Source organism: Vicia villosa, linkage group LG3 (assembly GCF_029867415.1).
Source record: "Vicia villosa cultivar HV-30 ecotype Madison, WI linkage group LG3, Vvil1.0, whole genome shotgun sequence".
NCBI classification, from domain to species: Eukaryota; Viridiplantae; Streptophyta; class Magnoliopsida; order Fabales; family Fabaceae; genus Vicia; species Vicia villosa.
Genome location: NC_081182.1, coordinates 118,246,133 through 118,270,611, shown reverse-complemented (window position 1 = coordinate 118,270,611; position 24,479 = coordinate 118,246,133). Strand labels below are relative to the sequence as shown.

Below are 24,479 nucleotides of genomic sequence, written 5' to 3'. Positions count from 1 at the left end.
TTTAATTTTTTTTTTACGTTTTTAAAAAATATTTGACAATACCTGCGGATTTACCTAAGAATTTGACAATATCTGCGGATTTACCTACGGATTTAAAAATACCTGCGGATTTACCTACGGATTTGACAATACCTGCAGATTTACCTACAGATTTACTTGCGGATTTACCTACGGATTTATAAATACCTGGGGATTTACCTACAGATTTACTTGCGGATTTACCTACGGATTTAAAAATACCTGGGGATTTACCTTTAAAAATACCTGTGAATTTGACAATACCTGCGGATTTACCTACGAATTTAAAAATACCTGCGGATTTACCTATGGATTTACTTGCGGATTTATCTGCGGATTTGACATTACCTGCAGATTTACCTTTAAAAATACCTGCGGATTTACCTGCGAATTTGACAATACCTCCGGATTTACCTATGGATTTAAAAATACCTGCGGATTTACCTACGGATTTGACAATACCTGCGAATTTAAATATAAAAAAAATAAATTTTAAAACTAATAAAAAAAACAATAAAAAAAATTTGGAAAAAAAATTAAAGAAAATTTAAAAAATTTAAAAATAAAAAATAAAAAAAAATTGGAAAAAAATAATAAAAAAAATAAAATTCCACGTGGAAATTAAAAATAAATAAAAAATAAAAAAATGTCACATGCGCATGCCACGTATGCAGATTCTCATAGAATTTTGATCCAGGGTCAAGTGTTTTGGAATCTTTATTTGGTAAGGTCTGTACAATAATTTTTTTTTAGAACGGATAAAACAAAACACACCTATGGCAGGGGGATAAAGTGGTATTAACCCATATTAAAATGCAATGCAAATGTTTAATGAGTTGGTGGTGCGATATGCATGACTATATGTTAATACAATGGAGGAATGCATGATTGGAGTTTAAATAATGTAAAATGCATTATCACATTAAATTATGCATGAATAAAAAATGATTAATACATGTATTTACTGTATGCATGTTGAAAAAAAGAAAATGCATTATAAAAACTATAAAGATGGTCTTTAATCTACACCTTTTTATTATTTATAGTTATATTTTACTTTAGGCAAATCATATTTTACTCTACAGTAACTATATCATTTGATTCATAAAATTTTAACATTGAAAATGTTTTAAAAATTTTAATTGAAACAGGAAGTAAGAAGTAGGACGAGTGATTACTTATTTAACAATGAAATATTAATCATTTTTATTACTATAATTATCAAATAAAATAGTAATTTAATTTTTCAATTCAAATTTGATTATACAATTGGCAAATGAATGTTAATCATTGGTTAGTATTACAAATGTCTTTTTATTCTTTTGCAGAAATATTTCATTCAAATAATTTTGCACTTATTTTTTTTTAATTATCTAAAATATTAAAATACAGGTTTTATATTGTATAAATAATTATTAATATATATATGAGGAGGGATATTCTTACTCCAAGAGTAAGTTATCAAGACTTACTCCTCATCATGACCATTGACTCTTCTCAATCTAATGGATAAAATTAATGAGTATTACTTTTCTCTCTCCACATTTAATTACTTATTAATTTTAACCATTTGATTGAAAATAATCAATGGTCATGATGAAGAGTAAGGCTTGATAACTTACTCTTGGAATTGGGCCTGCGGTTATTGCACCAGATGGACATGTGCAGAATATTGGAAATAGGCCCACCCGCAACAAAAGGATGCCCGCCAAATATAATGACCATGTGGTTTACAAATGAAAGATTCTATTTGCTTCTAGAAGTGATGACTCACTAGTAGTTTGTTATTATTTGCTTTGCTGTCAAATCTATTAGGGATTCTGTTGTGATTCCTTAGATTGCTTTCCTTTATAATCGTAATATGAATGAAATATAATCTTAACTCATTCACTTCTCTTATTCTTTCTTGAGGAGGCACTCAGGCCTTACAAATCTGAGTACATAACATTGGTGCTTTTCATTGAGCTTGCTACTCCCTCCAATGACTAATCCACGCCCTCCTCCTGACCGCATGGATGAGATGTGCTGACAGATTGCAACACTTTCTTCTCAACTAGAAGCGTTGCGCAAACGTTTTGACGAAGGGTCCTCTGGTGCCGCTCCCGCACCACCACTCCGCGACTGAAGCTTGACGTTCCGCATTTTGATGGCACTGACACCCATGGGTGGATCTTCAAAATCTCCCAATTCTTCACTTATCATCAGACTCCAGCTGAAGACTGCATTACCATCGCTTCGTTTTACCTCGACGGTGCCGCTCTCGCTTGGTACCAATGGATGTACCGAAATCATCAGATTGTATCGTGGCCACAGTTCCTCACAGCTTTGGAGACTCGTTTTGCACTGCATTCGATGATCCTCGAGGAAATCTCTTCAAGCTGACTCAATCCACCACCGTCGCCGCTTATCTCACAGAATTTGAAGCTATTGCAAACCGCTTAGAAGGACTTTCTGTTGCTGATCTTCTTAGTTGTTTTGTCTCCGGACTCAAATCTGAAATCCGTCGCGAAATCTTGGCTCTCCAACCCACCACCATTGCTCACGCTGCGAGTTTAGCTCGGTTGCAAGAAGAGAAATTGCAAGATCTCGCGCGTGCCTCGCGTCCACGACAACCCACTTGGGTCAAGCCAACCACTGACGCGTCTCCGTCGGTTAAATCTTCTCCCGGGATTCTTCATACTCCTCCGGTGAAGCCACATTTCCGTCATCTCTCTAGCGTTGAGATGGACGAACGACGCGAGAAAGGACTATGTTTCAACTGTGACCAGCGTTGGTCTCGTTCTCACAAATGCGGTGCTCACGTTTTCCTCTTATTAGCTGTCGGTGGTGAGATTTCTGTTGATACTAGTGAACTCGAACAAATAGCTACCCAGTTAGATCTAGGTGTTGACCCGCCGGAATCTGAGACTACCGCTGCACAGTTGAGCTTGCACGCTCTCTCAGGTGACCATGTTGCTGACACGTTTCGGGTCGTGGGGCGGATCGGGTCACAAACCATTCATGTGCTTGTGGATGGAGGCAGCACACACAATTTTGTGCAAGAGAAGATAGCTACAGAATTGGGCTTAACTTTAGACCCCATTAACCCATTCAGGGTCATAGTGGGTAGTGGCCAAGAGCTTCATTGTACCCATGTTTGTCATGGGGTGTCTATAGTCATCCAGAACCACACCTTTTTGGTGGATTTTTATGTTTTGGGCCTACGCGGTGCAGATATGGTCTTGGGAGCCCAATGGCTTAAACAACTTGGGCCGGTCTTGATGAACTACAATACCCTCACTATGAGTTTCTTTCACAACAACTCTTGTGTGGAATTACAAGGGCTTTCACCTACCCCTACCATGAGCTTACATTCCTTTCACAAATTCACCCGTCACAACCCTGAAGCCCAACTCTACTCCTTACACATTTTTAGCTGCACCACCACACACAATTCTGAGCTTCAGCTTGACTCACCAAACGCATCATTATCTCATCTTCCTCCTCCATTCCAAACGTTACTCACTCACCATGCCAACCTATTTACAGAACCCTCATCTCTTCCACTTCCACGGACAACAGATCATACCATCCCTCTCCTTCCACAATCCACTCCTGTTAATGTGCGTCCTTACAGATATCCCCATTCCTAGAAGCTGGAAATTGAAGCTCAAGTTGCTAAGTTTCTCAGTATCGGGTGGATTCAGCCAAGCACAAGCCCCTTCTCTTCTCCTGTATTACTACTTAAGAAGAAAGACGGATCATGGCGAATGTGCGTAGATTAGAGATCTTTAAACACTATCACGGTGCGTGACAGGTTTCCCCTCCCTACCATAGATGAGTTGCTCGATGAGTTAGGCAGTGCCCAGGTATTCTCTAAGCTTGATTTAACCTCGGGATTTCATCAAATTCGTGTCGCCCCACAAGACATCCACAAGACCGCTTTTCGCACACATGATGGTCGTTATGAATACCATGTCATGCCTTTCGGCCTCTGTAACGCGCCATCCACATTCCAGGCTACAATGAATGAGATTTTCATACCTTTGTTGCGAAAGTCCGTGATTGTGTTCTTTGATGATATACTGGTTTTTAGTTAGAACATGGAGAGGCATTTGACTCAAGTCTTCTCTATACTTGCAACGCACGAATTTCACCTCAAACCATCAAAGTGCACCTTCTGTCAATCATAGATTGCTTACCTTGGCCACATTGTCACGGCTGGCACAGTTGCTCCGGATCCCCTCAAAATTCAAGGTGTTTTAGGTTGGCCCACGCCAAAAACAGTCAAGAGTTTGCGTGGTTTCCTTGGCTTGTCTGGGTTTTATCGTCGATTTGTGCGCTCTTATGCTGCTTTGGCTCACCCCCTCACCTCTCCGTTGAAGAAGAATGCTTTTGAATGGTCTGATACATCACAGGCTGCGTTTGACAATCTCAAACAGGCGCTTGCTACTGCCCCTGTCCTGTCTTTGCCTGATTTTGGTAAGCCGTTCGTTGTTCAAACGGATGCGTCGGGATATGCCATGGGAGCTGTTCTATTGCAAGATGATCATCCCATCGCTTACTTCAGCAAATTATTTTGCCCTAGACTCTCAAAAGCTTTTACGTATATACGGGAATTACATGCTATTACGAGTGCAGTGAAGCATTGGCGCCAGTATTTGTTAGGCCACTATTTTGTCATACAAACGGATCATCGTAGCCTTAAAGAGTTACTCACCCAGGTTATTCAAACCCCGGAGCAGCAATTTTATTTGTCCAAACTCTTAGGTTACCATTATGACATTCAGCACAAAGCGGGAAAATCAATGTAGTAGCCGACGCATTGTCTCATTGCCTTGAGCCCATGGGTGCAGCGTTGCACATGCTTTCTACCCCTCAATTCATCTTCATTGCAGAGCTCAAACAAGACCTTTTTCAATCGGTTGAGTATCAGGACTTGCTTCACAAGTATGAATCTGATCCTGCTAGTATGCCTAGTTTTGCGGTTGCTAATGGCCTACTATTGCGGAAGGCAGAATTTGGATTCCCTCCAATTCTCGTTTCAAGACATTACTGATGAAGGAGTACCATGAGACTCCAATTGGAGGGCATGCTGGCATAGTCAAGTCTTTGAAGCGACTCTCTGCCAATTTCAGTTGGGACTCCATGCACCATGACATTACTTCCTTCATTTCTGCCTGTTTAGTTTGCCAGCAGACTAAGTATTCTATACAAACACCAGGTGGCCTCTTACAACCCCTGCCCATCCCCGCGAATGTTTGGGAAGATATCTCACTGGATTTTGTTACTGGCCTGCCTATTTCAGGAGGCTATTCTGTCCTATTGGTGGTAGTTGACCGGTTTTCTAAGTATGTTCACCTAGGCGCTCTCCCTTCACACTACACCGCTTATAAAGTGGCTGAGCTTTTTGTTAATATGGTGTTCAAAAGTTGCATGGGTTACCCAAAAGTATCGTTTCCAACCGTGATCCCATTTTCATTAGTAAGTTTTTGTCAGAGCTCTTCAAATTCAGCGGCAGACTTTTGAGGATGAGTTATGCTTATCACCCCCAAACGGTCGGGCAAACAGAAGTGACGAATTGCACAATCGAGCAATATCTAAGGGCCTTTGTTCATCACAAACCATCTTTGTGGCATAAGTATTTGTCCTGGGCAGAATACCATTATAATACATCCTTTCATACCTCAAAAGGAATCACTCCTTATCAGGTTGTTTATGGTAAACCCCCTCCTACGATTCCTAGCTATGTTGTTGGTTCCTCCAATGTCGATGCTAGTGATGACTTGTTGTCATCTAGAGAAGAAATACTGGCATTGTTGAAAAAGAATCTAGAAAAGGCCCAATTGCGGATGAAAACTATTGTAGATGGGAAACGTAGGGAGTTGCAATTCGAAGTTGATGATTGGGTTCATGTTAAGCTTCAGCCGTATAGACAAGGGTCACTGTCTGCCACCAAGTTCAATAAGCTCAACAGGCGTTTTTACGGCCCCTTTCGCATCTCAGCTCGTGTAGGGCCTGTTGCCTATAAACTAGAGCTCCCTTCACATGCCAAAATTCATAATGTGTTTCACTGCTCATTATTGAAGCTATATCAGGGTCCGATTCCCCCTCCTAATATGCAATTACCCCCCGAATCAATTGATTCCCATACTGCTGATTCTCCTCTTGTTATCTTGGACACACGTATCGTAGATATTGCTGGTGTGCCGTGTAAATAGGTGCTAGTGCAGTGGGATGGCTTACCACCGGAGGATACCTCTTGGGAGAAATGGGAGGATTTGCAGCTGCACTACAACCTTGAGGACAAGGTTGTTTCTGATGGGGTGGATAATGTTATGAGTACAATTGGGCCTGCGGTTATTGCACCAGATGGACATGTGCAGAATATTGGAAATAGGCCCACCCGCAACAAAAGGATGCCTTCCAAATATAATGACCATGTGGTTTACAAATGAAAGATTCTATTTGCTTCTAAAAGTGATGACTCACTAGTAGTTTGTTATTATTTTCTTTGTTGTCAAATCTATTAGGGATTCTGTTGTGATTCCTTAGATTGCTTTCCTTTATAATCGTTGTAATAATCACTTAACAGTTATGAATGAAATATAATCTTAACTCATTCCCTTCTCTTATTCTTTCTTGAGGAGGCACTCAGGCCTTACAAATCTGAGTACATAACATATATATATATATATATATATATATATATATATATATATATATATATATATATATATATATATATATGAGGAGGGATCAAATTACACCCGAAGAGTTACACCACGAGTTACACTCGTTCAATAACTACATCTCGAATTAATATTTTTTAAATTCAACCGTTGAATTGAAAGATAATATCATATAGATCATACCTATAAAGTTTGAGCTTAATCTATAATGATTTACTATGTCATTGAATTACAGTAAAATTAACGTTATATGAAAGCTCATTTTGACGTTAATCTTTGTATATCTTGATGATATAGTAAATCATTATAGATTAAGCTCAAACTTTATAGGTATGATCTATATGATATTATGTTTCAATCCAACGGTTGAATTAAAAAAATATTAATTCGAGATGTAGTTATTGAACGAGTGTAACTCGTGGTGTAACTCTTCGGGTGTAATTTGATCCCTCCTCATATATATATATATATATATATATATATATATATATATATATATATATATATATATATATATATATATATATATATATATATATATATAGGGAGAGAGAGAGAGAGAGAGGAGGATCAAATTACGCCAATTAATTACACCAAGTATTACACCAATTTACAACCTTTGATTTATCTAAAATTCAATGGCTATTAAAAAAAACAGTTTTGTAAAATATTTCCTTTTTTCATAGTGCTAATCTTTCCATATATATCTATCTAATTAATTCCATATATATTAACAAAAATATTATTTTTCTTTAAACTTACAAAAAAACAAAATATTATTTTTCTCTAACATGTATAATCAATTCAATGTATATTTACATCAAATAAAATAAATAAATAACACACGAGTCTTATACGATAAAAATGAGTTAATTTATTTTTAATTATAAATAACACGACTAAAAATTTTATTAATAAATAGTACTATTTATATTTACTACTAAAAATTCACAATCAAATTAATATTATATTAAAAAATTATTTCGTTTTTTTTAAATAAATTTTTTCATTGGTTTTTTTAATTTTATTTACATTATATTATATTTTATAAACTGAAATTAAATGATAAAATTACTATATTTTTAAATAAAGTATGAAATTTTATTTAAATTGCGCACATAATTTTTTTAAAACAGCTTTTAATAATAAATAATAAGTACAAGTAATTTAATTGTAAATAAAAAATTAAATTAATTTTAAAATATAAAGAATATTTTTTTATTAAAATAAAATTATAATATCGTACTACTACTATTACCACTCTATAATATTTATTCAAACGAAATATATATACAAATACTTACGACATGAACACTAAAAATATATTAATATTATCCTTTCATTTAAGTGAATAGAATAAAGCTACATTTAAATAAAATTGAAGAAAATAATGAGAAATTTGTTTCAAAATTAAAAGAAACAAATTAAAAATTAAAATAGTACTATTTATGGATAAAAAAATAAATTTTTGTTGTTGTGTTAGTTTAACTAACTATAAATAATAATAATAAATTAGTTTTTAAAGAATAGACTCATGTGTTATTTATTTTTAAATGAAATTGAAAAAAATCCAAATTTGTTTATAAATAAGAATAAATTATTTTTATCAAGAATCATGCTATTTTTTATTAAGAATCATAAAAAATATTTTGGAATTCTATTATTTTTTAAGAAATATTAAAACGAATGAATCATGTTTTTTTTTTTGTTACCAAAAATAGATGAAGTTATCTTTTGGTAAGAACCATGTGATTTTCTAACCATGCTGAGTTTTTCCAAGTCATAAAATTACTGCATTACATAGTGATGATGATGATACTTAGCAAGATCAGTTTCCACTTCTGTTTGCACCATCATCATACATTACTTCACTTTCTACACACACCAGTATAAACACAAACACACCTTACTATAACTACAAATTATGGTAATTTGCAGAACACTCAATTTATACATTAACAACCTACACCAAAAGAATACATATAAAGCAAATTGTTTGTTCAAATGCACTGTGGATTATGTCACTTTATCCAACTAAGACATTAAGTCAGCGTAAGAGTAATTATGACGCCCGCCATATTCAAGAAGAGCTACCACATCACAGCCATATACACCAGATGGAGAGTACAAATAAAACAAACAAATTGTATGAGTTCAAAGTATTACTCGACTTACAAAAACCAACAAATTGTATGATCCATTAACCATGTTTTTCTTCTGTCTTCATCTTACCATATCACTTGATTTTTGTGCATTTGTCTCCATTCACTTGAGCTTTTCTTTACAGGCCGGTGAGATAAATTTTCTTACATTTTTTGCACTCAAACTTAGCCTCCTTATGTCGCAAACATATGTGTAAGCGAGTTTCTTACCTTATTGTATTTTTCACCATTCTTTTTCTTAGGTCTGTTTGGTTCAAATGAGGGGGAGGGGAGGGGAGGGATTTTAATGGAGGGGAGTGAAGGGGAGGGGAGGTGAGGAGATTTTTTTAATCAGATAGGTGTTTGGGTCAAACGAGGGGAGGGGAGGGGAAGGGAGGAATTTTAATTAAAAATATATTTGGCTCAAGAGGGAAGGGGAGGGGTTTTATTAGTAATTTACATTTTTATCCTTATTATCTTATATAAGTGATACAATATGATATTCAAATGTGAAAAATTTATACATATATTTTTGTTAGTAAAATTTCTAATATTGAGTGACTAAAAAGTTATAATTTACTACATAATGTTAAAAAATTGAGTTCACTTAATTCGAATAAAATGTTCAAAAACAAATTAAACTATATGTTGATAACAACTTTTAAATCGTAATGAATTTTTTTTTAATAAAGGCCAAAATATATTAAACAAAAGAAAACAGTACAAAGAGGAGGGGGGGACAAGACCAGAACCCTCAAAAAGAACAAAGCGAAAAAGAAAAAAAACAAAAGATAAACAACATAAACACATGAGATAACTCATATCAAAGAAACTACCGAGGCGTACGGTTGGAGGCACCTAACTTGAAACCTTTACACGTCTCAGGCGGCTTCTTCTTATGCTTCCTATTTCTTGGAACCACCAATTGAAATGGTTGACTAGAGTTTGCATCCAAATCAACAATCTCATCTCTCTTATCCATGTTAGCCCAAGATTCACTAAGAAAATTCATAGCTTGTTGAGCATCTGAATCAGAATCTCCATCTTGAGTCTTGTCAAATACATAAAATAATTTATTATTAAATATAAATGGTTTAAATGTTTTAATAAAATAAATAAAAAAATTAAAATGATAGATTTAAAGTCTAATATAAAAGAAAATATGATAGGACACATAACAAAATTAGAAAAAAATAAATAAACATAAAAGAGTTATAAAAAAATAAAAAAAATTACAATGATTATGAATTTAAATTAAGGACAAAAATTTTAAAATAATTTGAAGGTGGAGAAGTATTATAATAAGTTGATAGAAGCAATCGAGAAAAATTACACAGAAGAGAGCAGTAATACAAAAGAAAATGAATAATTTTGAAATATTAAAATAAAACTGAGGATATTATACCAATTATAATAAGTTTTAAAACATCAATGTTCAGATTCCCTCCCCTCCTCTCCAAATCCCCCCGATTTGGGGGACGCAAAAAGTGTGTTTTGGAGGGATTTTGCTCTCCTACACTCCCCTCCCCTCCCTTCCCATTTGTCATACCCCAAATTTGTCCTACCCTTTAATTTCTAACTGGCTTAGATTCTTGCATTCATGTATATACCTCCCATTAGGTCATCTAACATAACCCATGCATCATTAATCAATAAATTGGCATGGGATCAAGGATCTTGAATTATTAAGGGGTTCAATTGAGGATCTTAGGATCTAGGGTTTATTCCATCTCAAGTTACTTTTTCTTCAGCGACATGTACCTAAGACAAAGGGGTTGAGGTTTCTCATTCATCATGATTGAGCTTATTGACATTCATTCATCAACTGAGGCTATTTTGTTTAAAGTCTAATGAAGTGAATAATAAGTCATGCTATGAGGCATAAGGAAACAGGAGTTTCTCTATGGTTCGAAGCACGTCCTTCATTTCAACACTCGTGCAGCTACTTGATCAGAGTTTTGGATAAGGAGTTCATTAAAATTAATTTGAAGGTTGATGGCCTAAGATTACGAAAAGAAGAATATTCACGTGTTTTCTTGGCACACAAGTTATGAGACATCAATGCCATCGCCATGTTTCATTCAAGCCTATGAGATGAAGGAGATTTGGCACTATAAATCTATAACTCGATCCAAGTGTGGCCAATTGAAGAACTTGAAGATTGAAATTTCAAATAATACAAGTGGAGGGAAAATGGAATTTCAATTGTCTATTATGTCAAAGAGGTCAATATACATTTGGGCAAAGCAAATTACAAAAGAAGGTTATCATACAAAAAGAGACATTCCATTACAAATTCTTGTTAGAACAAGATTTGTTCTGATCAATTATCTTAGTTTTGATGATAACAATAATATGAATTTTGCTTAAGATAATATGGTACTCTAATCCAATGCAATTTCCTTTTCAGGAAATATATATAAAGAGTATGCATAATTCAGCGCTCAGAAGCTTTGTCTCAAAGGGTTCAGCATGCAACATCAGAACATGGTCTGGCAAGACATCAGAAGATGGTCGAAGCAGAATCAGAACATGGGTCTATGGAAGCATCAGAAGAACATGAGATCAGAAGCACTGAAGTCCTGATGGTATCACGCACAGAAGCACTTCAAGGTCAGAAGATCAGAAGATGCTTTGCACCAAGCTGTTTGACTCTGATGATATTCAAACGTTGTATTCACAAACATCAGATCAGAAGGAAGTACATGTGGCAAGCTACGCTGACTGACAAAAGGAACGTTAAAGGCTAGTAAAGGCAACGTCAGTAGACACAGCATGCACAAGGCTCGAGGTAGTTGACAAAAGCGTATAACATTAAATGCGATGCTGTACGGAACACGCAAAGCATTAAATGCACTCAACGGTCATCTTCTCCAACGCCTATAAATATGAAGTTCTGATGAGAAGCAAGGTTAACGAACTTACACAATTTCTGTGAATATTAACTTGCTGAAACTCTGTTCTACTCAAAGCTCAGAATCTTCATCTTCATCAAAGCTCACTACATTGCTGTTGTAATATATTAGTGAGATTAAGCTTAAACGTTAAGAGAAATATCACAGTTTGTGATTATAGCTTTTAAGAAGCAATTGTAATACTCTTAGAATAGATTACATTAAGTTGTAAGGAACTAGAGTGATCGTGTGGATCAGAATACTCTAGGAAGTCTTAGAGGTTATCTAAGCAGGTTGTAACTAGAGTGATCGTGTGGATCAGAATACTCTAGAAAGTCTTAGAGGGTATCTAAGCAGTTGTTCCTGGAGTGATCAGTGTGTGATCAGAAGACTCTGGAAGACTTAGTTGCTGACTAAGTGGAGAACCATTGTAATCCGTGCGATTAGTGGATTAAATCCTCAGTTGAGGTAAATCATCTCTGCGGGGGTGGACTGGAGTAGTTTAGTTAACAACGAACCAGGATAAAAATAACTGTGCAATTTATTTTTATCTGTCAAGTTTTTAAAGCTACACTTATTCAAACCCCCCTTTCTAAGTGTTTTTCTATCCTTCAATTCTCACACAATCATTATAACGTCAAAGAATATTACGCACGGAAATCCCTAAACCTATTCCCGACTATATTGCCTCAAGTTTCCTTCACCCATGACCATATTGCTTTCTTGTTGCAAAAGAACCTCCATTTTCACCAAAATGCCAACATCATAAAGCCATATGCTGAACCTGCACATTCATTAAAACCATCCGAATCAGAAAAACAGATCCAACACATTTTAATATCATTCAATTCTAAACTAGTAGTTCACAACATTCAGTCTAACTTCTAATAGGAAATTAAAACAAGTCCCAATTCACGTTCAAAACAGCCTTGCAGCAACAAAAACAGTCCCTAACAGCCTAACAAAACTTCACCTCCTAATTTCCAAAATTCACTTCCTAAAAATTTTACCGACAGTCATTGATACTCACTCTTCAAAACTAGTTTCAGCTATTAGTTGCAGCGACATCAGTTCAAAAGAGAAGAGGCCAAGCTCTTTGTCTTCAAGCTTTAAGTTATGTGCACTCCATGCTTCATTAAACCAGATCAGCCCCTGTACCACATTCAAATTAAAACCTATATAAAAAAAACACTTACGGCATTACAAGTTCATATAACAGCCAAGGAAGCCTATTCAAAACACCCGTCAAGAAGAAAAAGTCAGAAACTCACTTCAAGAGTCAAACATAACCATGTGCTCAGTTCAGTCCATCACTTGACATTTAAAGCAGACCTGCAACATCAAGCCGCATTAACCAATCCAGTTCCAAACCCACCAATAAAAGCTCATTTCACATAGCCTCTAAACCGAACCCTGCATCAAAATGAAAACAACATATCAGCTCCAAGGCAGTTTCAAATCTGTAAGTTTCAGATACGAAGACAAACACCTAAATTCTAACTGATATCAAACCCACATAAAAACACTAACACAACCCATCCTTCATAAATAAGTTCCTTTTCAATCCTAAACCACGACCAGCCAGCCATGTATATTCATAACTGTTTAACTTCTAACCTAGTCTCCATAACAGAACAGAACCCATTCATTTTTCTAACTAACCTTCCAACCATCTGACATGCGGTTACAAACCCTTAACAGTTACAACCTCCAAACCAATGTAACTAACTTTTTCTAACTTCTAACCAATTCTCAACCTTCACTAACAGAAACAGAATTTTGTAACAAACTATCAATAACCAACTTAACTTCCCTAACAACCTTCTAACCATTTTCTAACTGTCAAACCAACCACCAAAACAGAATTGTAACTAACATAACCATAGATAATTCCCTTAACAGAATATAACCAATTCATAACCACCAAAATCAATCTTGATCCTCACCATTCAATCCTCCAACTGAATTTCAATCCAACAGCCCTCAATTCTCTCTTCTAACTGATTTCTTCTACTTCCACTTCTATATATTCAATCACCCTCCATTTTCAGAAGCTCTCTCATCATTTTTACCTTCACTCTCACCATTCATCATTCTCCACACACGCTCATTCTCACCTCAACCATTTTTTCACTCCTCACCAACACGCACCATCGAACCTCTCATCATCTTCGTCAATCTCACGCCATTCAACCTCACCATTCACTCTGAATCTACATTATCACCACCTTATCATCTTATCTGCAGCTTCACCATCCTCCAATTCCTTCACACCATTCTCACACTTCACCAAAGCTCATCACCAAAGTTGTTGGAGTTTCAACCTTTGAAACTCCTTCAACCGAGCTAAACCTCCATCACACATCCTCGAATCAATCAGCACTCTCTCTGCACATTCATCATCTATCGCACCTTACTCTTAACTCATCTCCACAACGACACAAGAATTTCAGAAAAAAGTATCAAAAAGAAGAGGAGAAGAAGAAAGCGAAACATAGTCAAGAGCATATAAAGTCCTTACCTGAATTTCACGGTGGTCGGGAATCTCCGCCACCGTACCGGAGATTCAGATCCTTCAAACAGGTTTTTTAAACGTATTTACAGCTCTTAAACTTTGTGTTTCCATCCTCTTATAGATCCTAATGCTTCAATTTCGCGAATCCATGCTCGAATGTTCGGAGTTCAATTTTTAGGGTTTCTGATTTCCTTCTTCGATCCCGTTGAGTGAGGGAGATTCATTGAAATCCAGATTCGCATTCGCGTTTAGGATCAGAAATAAAGTAGGATTCGTGTTTAGGTTTTGATGATTGAAAAAGTTATTAGGGATGGTGGTTCACGGTGGCGCTTCGTCGCCGGAAATCGTATATGAGGGAGAGAAGGTTAGATTGAAAGGAAGCTGAAGGGTCACAAAGTGATACCCTAGTTCAAAACGATGCGCTTTGTTAATCAGTTTCTTAGCAAATTGGGTCGAAATCTGAATGAATCTTGGGCCGAAACCATCTACACTCCGAAAATTTTACTTTATACCCCTACAATTATACTCATACCCCTACACATAAAAAATTAAGACCGAAATACCCTCGTATTAATAATACATATTTTAAAATTTTTTATTTTTTTTCACATTTCAAAAAAAAATTCGAAACACCTAAAAATATATAAACCGGAACACTTTTTCAAAGTGTTCCGGTTTAAAAAAAACACACCGGAACACTTGAAAAAAGAGTTCCGGTAGTCAAAATTTTCAAGTTACATACCGGAACACTTAGTTAAAGTCTTCCGGTAATTTTAAAGTTGAATAAAGTGGGTGCTAAGGTGCAAACCGGAACAGTTATTTAAAGTGTTCCGGTGGTTTATTTTTTTAAAAAAATTCTAGACATTAGGCAACGTTTTAAAAGTGTTGCCTAAAGTTAATGGGAACAGAGCAAAAGCGTTGCCTATGGTATCACCAGCGTCACAATATATTTTAGGCAACGTTTTTACTTGTCAATTACTTTAGGCAACGGTTTAAAACCGTTGCGTAAAATCTATAATTTTTTTAAAAAAAAATAACCACCGGATCACTTTAAATAAGTGTTCCGGTTTGCACTTTCAAACCCCATTTTAAAAACCTTGAAAACTACCGGAACTCTTTTTCTAAGTGTTCCGGTATGTATTTTTTTAAACCGGAAGACTTTAAAAAAGTGTTCCGGTTTATATACTTTTGGGTGTTTTGATTTTTTTTTTAAACGTGAAGAAAAAATGAAAATTTTTAAAATATGTATTATTTAAAACAAGGGTATTTAGGTCCAATTTTTTTTCATGTAGGGGTACAGGTATAATTGTAGGGGTATAAAGTAAATTTTTCCTACACTCCCCTCTTGGCTCAGGCGCAGCCTTTTTTTTTTCTGCAACAATCTGAACAAAAATACTGCTGGGCCAACACCTTTGGGCCCAGCGTTTTACCAATGACATCCTTGTTTTCAGCTTACACCCCTCCCTGATCATATTTTCTCTTATTAGATTTTTAGGTTTTTTAACATAGTTTTCTTTTATTTTTTCTTAGTGATGAAACAATAAAAATCATAATTTGTTAGGTTTTAGGCAATAAAATCAATTAAAACTTGTTAGATTCTTAGGTCATTTTTGGGATTAATTTTAGTCTTAGAATTTCCTTCATAAAAAGGTCATAAAAAATAGTAGTTTTCTAGTTTAATTTTGCATTGATGCTTGAATTGTTTTTGTGCTAGTTCCATGTTATTTTTGTATGATGCTTGTGTGATTTTATTGCTTGTATCTTTGGCCTCATTTTAGGCCTATTTTGTTAGTACCATTTTAGACTCTTTTTTTACACAAATAGGAATTAGAACAACTTAGATTAAAGAATAGGTTAGTTCCCTTTTGTTCATTCTTTTCTTTTTCAACAGTAAAACATTAATAAATAGAGATGCGAATCACATTAAGAAAGTGATAGAGAAATGAGTGGGATTCATTCCCTAAATTGTTTCTCAATCACTTAGTGGCATAGAAATGAGTGGGATTCATTCCATAATCTGTTTCTCGGTCACTACTCAATGGGAGAGAAATGAGTGGGATTCATTCCCTAATCCGTTTCTCAAACATTAATTAATGGGAGAGAAATGAGTGGGATTCATTCCCTAATCTGTTTCTCGAACATTACATAATGGGATGGAAGTGAGTGGGATTCATTCCCTAATCTGCTTCTCGATCATTGTACATTTTTATGTGATTCAAATCGCGAACAAATTCCCTTTAAAAAATACACAACCAAACCACTTAAAACACCTAACAATGGTTCAAATCCAAAACAAAGTAGAGAAAGTGGTGAGTGACCCGGTATTGGGAACTGTTCATCACTCATCTACGTTAAAAGACACAAACCAATCATTTCTTTTTCTTCTTTCTAAGGGCAATGTTATTTCCGCTCGAACGCATCGTAGGCGATCTCTTATGCAAGAGCGCGAATGTTAACTCCGCCAACCTAAAAAACACAAAAATAAACAGAAAATCTTGAGCCGAACTACGGCGCTCTGATTCCTGAAAAGGATACGTAGGCATCAAGTCGCGGGGCTTGAACGAGCACATTTGTAAATATTCCTTCTTTTCCCCGTATTTCTTTTGCATTCATTCGCATATAGACATAGACATAGTACACACCCTTTAGATAGAAACAAACATAGGTGGATACCATCGAGTACGATGGGCGTGAGGGGTGCTAGCACCTTCCCCTCGCGTAACCGACTCCCGTACCTAGATTCTCTGGTCGCAAGACCCTGTTCCTTCCTTTGTTAGGTTTTCTGATATTCCTTTCCCTTATGGGATAAATATATTGGTGGCGACTCTGTTCATTTTTCGCGAGCGTGCGACACCCTTCCCTCATAAAATTTGAACCAAACACATTTAATTAGAAATATTCCCTCCCCTCCCCTCCATCTACACCGAACCAAACACACCTTTATATAATAGGGTTTGTTACCTTATTATATTTTTTTAGAAGAACTAAGTAATTATATATGCATAGTAAAGCAATAAAAACTCACCTCACATTTAAATATAGTTTAATCATTAATCAAATTAACAAGTTTTTATATAAAATCATATCAAATGATTAATCATGTGTGTATTATTAGAGTTAATTTTTTAAAGAAAAATAACTTAATTTGAGAAAACTTCAAACCAGAATTGGCCCAATTTGTCATTTTTATTTGAACCAAGTAGCCACCAATGTGTAGAAATAACAATTATCATAAAATTATATATTAATTATTATGTTTATCATGTTTTCTGATAATCAATTTTGCAATATTTTCTAGCAAGCGATCTATTAGTAATACAATTTTAAAATTGTATTCCTGCACTAAATTATTAAATTAGTACTTTTTATTCATATTAAATTAATATTTAGAAAAAAGAATTTTCTTAAATAAAGAAAATTTGGAATTAATAATTAATTTAAATATATTTTTTAATCAAAGAATTAATTAATTTAGATATTTAGTTAAATAACATTAAACAAAAGAGCAACGAAAATTTATTTTAAAAAAATTATTTTAATAAAAGAAACTCTTTATTTTTTATTTACAAATGTATATTTTATTTTTTGGTTACATTTACAAATGTATTTGAATTTAGAAACTATATATTTATAATCCTTTAATGTGATAATATTATTATATTTGGCTAAACAAACAGATTCATGATAATATTATTATCTATCATATAAGAAAGATAGATGTTCTACCAATTACTTATCTGCCCTTTTCACAAATACTGATCACTAAGACTATCCACGTGTACACCCTCTCTTTTCTCAAATCTACTTTTGTTTTCTTTACTTCTGTTTACTTTGTCACACATTTATTTAAATAATCTATTTTCAACTTTTAATATTATTTTACATTTTCAAAACCTGCAATGTCTTATCATGCTCTGACTTTTTTATTTTCTCTGCAAACTCAGACCCTAAATCACTCTTCTTTTCTCCCTCACACGCCAAATACTCCCAACAATTTTATTTTCTCCCTCACACACCATTTTTCTTTTTCTTTCAATACCCATTCCTCAGACCCTAAATCAGTATTTCTTTTCATCAATCTTTAGGTTTTGTTATACACTGCTCTAATTTTTTTATGCATTTGATCCTTCAAACACTATGGTAGATTTTTTGCTATCTCAATCCATTAACATGTTTTTACTATAGATCTGTGGCGTTTCAAATAGCGTGCAATTTTGCGGTGGTAGATCTGCTTTGGTGGCAACGCGTTACCACACCGATTTGTGAGTTATGTTTTTTATTTTTCCTCTATTCAACTATTTTCCCATGATTTATACTTGCTATTTACATTAATCACTGCTATGTATTTTTTATTACACAGAAGAAATGTTGTTTGTGAGAATAAACAAGTGATGGTAAGTGTTTATATTTTTCATCCAAGTGCAAGTAAGATTTTCTTCCTTGATAGAAATTGTATATTTTGATGTTGTGGTTGTTTCAATAAAAACTAATGAGATATAAGTTCTTCCTAAATTCATTAAAGTTGTTCCCACAGTTGAATCTGTTTTATTCTCATTTTTATATTTTCAGAAGATTTCAAAAGATTTCTAACTTCTTCAAAAGATTACATTTTTAAATGTCCATCCACTTAACAAATTGTTTCTAAATTGTGGGTTAGGAAGAATCAGAAGTAGATGCAGAAGCATCAAGATTCATCTTTGAAGTCGATCCAAGTCAAGTCATGGTTCTTTTGTTCAAAAAGGTGTTTCTTTTCACCTTAGGTGAGCTGGTTTCAGCGGTAAAAGATAAAAGATAAAAAATTTGGTGGCTCTAATGAAATATAGGTTAGTTGTTTCTTTAATCTTTATTTGTTATTTATTTTGAACCTTTTGATTTTCTGATTTTAATAATTAATTAACTAAATTTTAGTATGAAATGTCTACCGATGTGAATGAGAGCTTTTAAGTTGTTGTTGCATTTGATTTTTGGATTTTTGTGATTTTCAATTTGTTGAAAGCATTAAATCTTGGATTTATATGTTTATCTGATTTTGTAAGATGTTGATTATGGATTGTGACTTTGAAATATTTCATGAAATTGAAATGTGATTTTTGTATGTGATATTGGATTTTGATTTTGTATGATGTTCTTCTGAGATTTGAGATTTGATATTTGTATATTTCATGAAATTTCAAATCTATCAATGCTTCACATCTTTCATGTTAATGCTTTTAATCTGATATGCAGTGATACTCTTTCCTTGTGCAGAGAAATATTTCATGTTAATGCTTCTGATATGCAGTAATACTCTTTCGTTACCCAAATAAATTTATGATACAAAGCTATTTTCCATATTAATCTAATTGCATTTATTCATTTTTTCACTTCATTAACATAGACCACATATAGTTTGGGAGGATTTAGAAGCATCTACAAATTGAAGATTTGAAGGTAGAGATTGAGTTATGAAATAAATTTGATACGAAATTAAACACATATTTGAGGGTTTGTATTCTTTATCATTTTTTTCTTTCAACTTAAAAGGACATGGCTTTATAGTTAGATGTGAACCTCAATTTCTGCAATTGTAACCATATCAGACATGTATTTTGTATTCAACTATAAAAGAAATCATTACTTATTACTTTATAGAAACTATAAAAAAAATTATATTTTTTAGTGCATGTTTATAATTATTATTTATATATAGCAAATCTACCATATAAATGTCAACATTTGTGCAGTTTTTGACGGACAAAAAAATTCAAAATTTAGTAGGAGTAATTTTATATAACTACTCTAACATACATTTATTATATTGATAGACAGTCTGATACACATAATGTTGATAGACATACATTTTATCAAATAGTGAATAAAATAAATATAAATAATCTGCTCATAATGGATCAATTAATAGAATAACTAATTAATAGATTTAATATCAATTTCAATTATTAAATTGCCTTTATTTTAATAAAAAGTAGGTAAATTCAACTTTTATAAATACTTTAGATTTCATTGATAAGATAAAATGTTCTAACAAAGTAAACGGAAGAAATTAAAATTGGGAATTAAACCCCTTATTTTTTATTTTTCTATCCATAAATATTCTTCTTATTATTTGTAAAAAAAAAAGAATTCCAAGATAGAGAAAGGATGAGGAATAAAATAAACATATATATATATATATATATATATATATATATATATATATATATATATATAAGAAGTTTATTTTAAAAAATAATTAAATAGATTTTTATATTGTAACAACTTAAGAGAAAAATAATATTTACTTTAAAGTTTACCCATAAAGTTAAATCACATATTCCGATGACCTTATTTTTTGATTTGATATTGATTTTCTGTAAACTATTACCAGCATGTAACTTGAGAAAAAGAATTAAAATTACATGTAAGATAAAGTTTATAATAAAGAAAATTTAATAAGGACTGAAGATATTAAACTATTAATAATTATATTTATCTTTTTATTTGACACACAAACTAAGAGAATATAAAATTTGATCATTAATTTTTTTTATTAATATGATGAAGCAAATTGTTTTTTCGAAATTATCACATAAAGACAACATTAAATTTTATTTATATAATTTTTTATTTAGTTTAATTTAAAAACATAAAATTTTACTATTGAGCCAATTTTTTATAAATGTTATCAAAAGAAAAATAATTTTAATTTAGGTAAAAAATGTATAACACTTTATTATGATTTTATATCAATATACTATTTACTTAATATATGAGTATGATAGTAAGTGATTTTAAGGCCAATAATTTTTGTGGTAGAATAAACTTACCCATCAAATATTCTCATTTAAGTAAATAATTTTATAATAGATTATTTTTAATAAATATTTTTTACAATTTTAGATTTTAAAAAGAAAATAATATATAAGAAAATTTACGCTTCTAAAATGAAATTAATAATATTTTTTAAGTTAGTTTTAGTGTATAAAATGTGATGCAAAAATAAGATTGTGTTTTACTAAACCTTTTGTACACGGGAGCATGAAGTTATTGATCGAAATATTGATTATTAACGGGACATGAAGTTACTGATTAAAATATTTATTATTAACGAGACATGAAGTTATTGATCAAAATATTTTTTTAAGGTACATGGGGACATGAAGTTATTGATCAAACTAATATTTGTACACGGGAACATGAAGTTATTGATCAAAATATTGATTATTAACGGGACATGAAGTTACTGATCAAAATATTGATTATTAAGAGGACATTAAGTTATTGATCAAAATATTTTTTAAGGTACACGGGGACATGAAGTTATTGATCAAACTAATATTTGTACACAAAAACATGAAGTTATTGATCAAACTAATATTTGTACACGGAAACATGAAGTTATTGATCAAAATATTGATTATTAACGGGACATGAAATTACTATCAAAATATATATTTTTATTAATTATATACTTAATTATTATTTTTTCACGGGTAACCAGACATTTCTCTATTAAAAAATATACATCTGGAATAAATGTGCGTACCGTACCAGAACCCGTGCGAACGCACAGATTTCTTACTAGTTAAGGTAAAAAAAAGAAAGCAAAAGTATACCTCGATCAGTCTATTAGTCTGACTCATAGTGACAACGTCTCCTTCACATGCAGCAATGCGTACTCTCCCTCACTTTTATTTTTGGAATATAGTGTTCTTTATTTTTTTATGTTACTAACTGAAAATAATAGGCCCCTCAGAATATGAGGCCCAACGCCATAGAGGTGGTTGCACCGATAAATGGCCGACCCTATTCCCCACCATGATAAAAAGTCGCAAATGTCTCTTTAATGCAAATTGATGCAAATTCTTGAGTGTTGTTTATTTTTACACACTATTTAATGCAAATTGATGAGAAATTTTTATTTTGTCAAAATTTAATTCGGAGATGCATCTACGTATGTGTATGAGATCAATCCACAGATGCATCTCCATAAACACCATTAATTCATAATTCAGTGGGTGATTTGGAGATGCATCTCCAAACGTTAATATTTCATATACTCGAGCCAGACCATTCCCTCTTACTCCTTCATTTTCTAAAAAGTCCTCTAACATCTAAAAATACCCAACTGGTGCGCTTTCTCATACATTCAAACTTCTCATACAATCAAGCATCTCATTCCATTATACTTCATTTACTTCAAAGTTACTCACTTCATTCAAACTTCTAATCCATTACTTTGACTTGGTAAGTTTTTCAAAATTCTTTCATTTTTTGTTTTGAATGATGTTTTTAGGAAGCATAAATTGTTTAAGCTACATTAGGTAGTAATGTAATCGAAATAGGTAGCCTAAATAGATATGCATTGACATTTTTTTTGGAGTTTTAGGCAACAATGGTGTATCTATTGTGGGTGAAAATTATGACTTTATCCAGAGATTTTATTTCAAAGCTTAAAAAATTGATCCCTTGGGATGTTGAACCCAGGATCCAAAGCATTAATAGTGAACCCCCTTACCACTAAGTTGCGCCTTGGTTTTGTCAATTAATCGCTATTAACGTTATAATATATATTAGTTAATTGCCAAGTAATTGGTTTTACTTGATTTTGTCAAGTAATTGCCTTAGTTAAAATATAATAGTTAATATTAGTTCAATACTTAACGTTATTAATTAAATTATAAAATAAATTAGTTAATATATTAGTTAATTAAATTATAAAATATATTAGTTAAAATATAATAGTTATATTATAGGTATTAGTTAATATTAATTAACATTATTATTAGTTAATACTGTTACAATTTAAGTTTAGTTATTAGTTAACATTATTATTAGTTAGTAAAATATAATAGTTATATTATAGTTATAAGTTAACATTGTTATTAGTTAATAGTTAATATTTACATTATTAATTAATATTAATGTTATTAGTTAATAATTATTAGTTATTAGTTAATATTTATTAGTTAATAATTAAGTTATTAGTTATTAGTTAATATTAGTTAAATTATAAAATAATAACTAATATATTTTACTGTTAAAGTTAATTAAATTATAAAATATAAACTATATTAAGCAAAACTAAATTAATATAAACTAAATTATAATTGTAATACCCTACTAATATGTGTCTAGAATCATATCAATAAAATATTAATAACTGGTAGTGAGTACATACAAAAGTCAGAAATAATGACATAAGTTGTATACATTTCAAAATCATCTCGAAGATGGATACAATGAATATGTCTATACAATGATAAAGATAAACAGCAAAAGAAAGGATCGGGTACGGTCTTCGAGGCATCCAATTAAAGCTTTTGATCCAAGCATTTAGTAAAACTCGATGTGCACGGTACATAGAAAAAATAATAAGATGAATGGGGTGAGATTACTAAATTTCAGTGAGTTCCCCTATCTTATGGGTCCTCTCAGCTCTACAGGGTACATGCATCATCTACGGATCCATCTCAGATCCTAAGGTTTCCCTCACTATCTAATACAGAAAGGCCTAACAACTCGCAGCACCACGATTGAGTGTCCACTAACCACCAATTGGATACTCTGAGAACATATCACATGTTCAGATATTAGGTACATGTTTCCTCTAGAATATGTCTTCCAGGTTTACCTGCCAGCCTTCTCTTGGAACAAGACTCGAATCATAGCTTTAAATTTATCTAGTAAGTAATGAATATGGACTATAAAGAACTATGGAACGACCTTGAATCGCTACAACGATTAAACTCTTCCAATTTCCAAGGCCCGAGTCTCACATATATATTCATCCGTAAGGAAAACGATAAAAGCAGAAGGTAAGGTCTATATCTCCGGGAGTTCATCCTTGAAGAATAGCTCCTGAACCACGGAGCCGACCCATTCCCGAGACCAAATCCCGAGAACACCCGCGATATATATGGCACATGGGCATCCTTGGAATTTCTTCACAAGAAGTAGCCAACATATATGCAACGTGCCTACTCGTAGTTACTATCCTTTTGCCCGTCCTCTAACCCCTCGTCCATCATTATTACCACCATTAGATTATAGAACTTCGGAAGTAGCTTCTTTAGGGAAAAATATCAAGCTAACTTCGAGTCATGAATCTTGCTTAGGAATCCTAAGGTTCACCTTATCGTATTCATATTTCGTTAATTGATGTACACAGGTTACGCCAAGTCGTGATATCTCCTCAACTCTTGGTTCATATGCTTAGCTCCACAAGCTTTAACTCCAATCATTACTCATTCTATAATTCATA

At 33.0% G+C, this 24,479-nt stretch overlaps 1 protein-coding gene across 1 annotated transcript in view; it reads right to left on the bottom strand.

Moving 5' to 3' along the window:
* Positions 1–12,393: 12,393 nt before the first annotated feature.
* LOC131658859 (uncharacterized) overlaps positions 12,394–24,479 on the bottom strand; it is a 106,600-nt gene continuing 94,514 nt past the window's right edge. The window contains exons 3-4 of the mRNA XM_058928109.1: positions 12,755–12,899; positions 12,394–12,508 (exon numbers count right to left, since the gene is read on the bottom strand). Of these exons, the coding sequence (XP_058784092.1) occupies positions 12,394–12,508; positions 12,755–12,899 (260 nt within the window). The remainder of the gene's footprint in view (positions 12,509–12,754; positions 12,900–24,479) is intronic.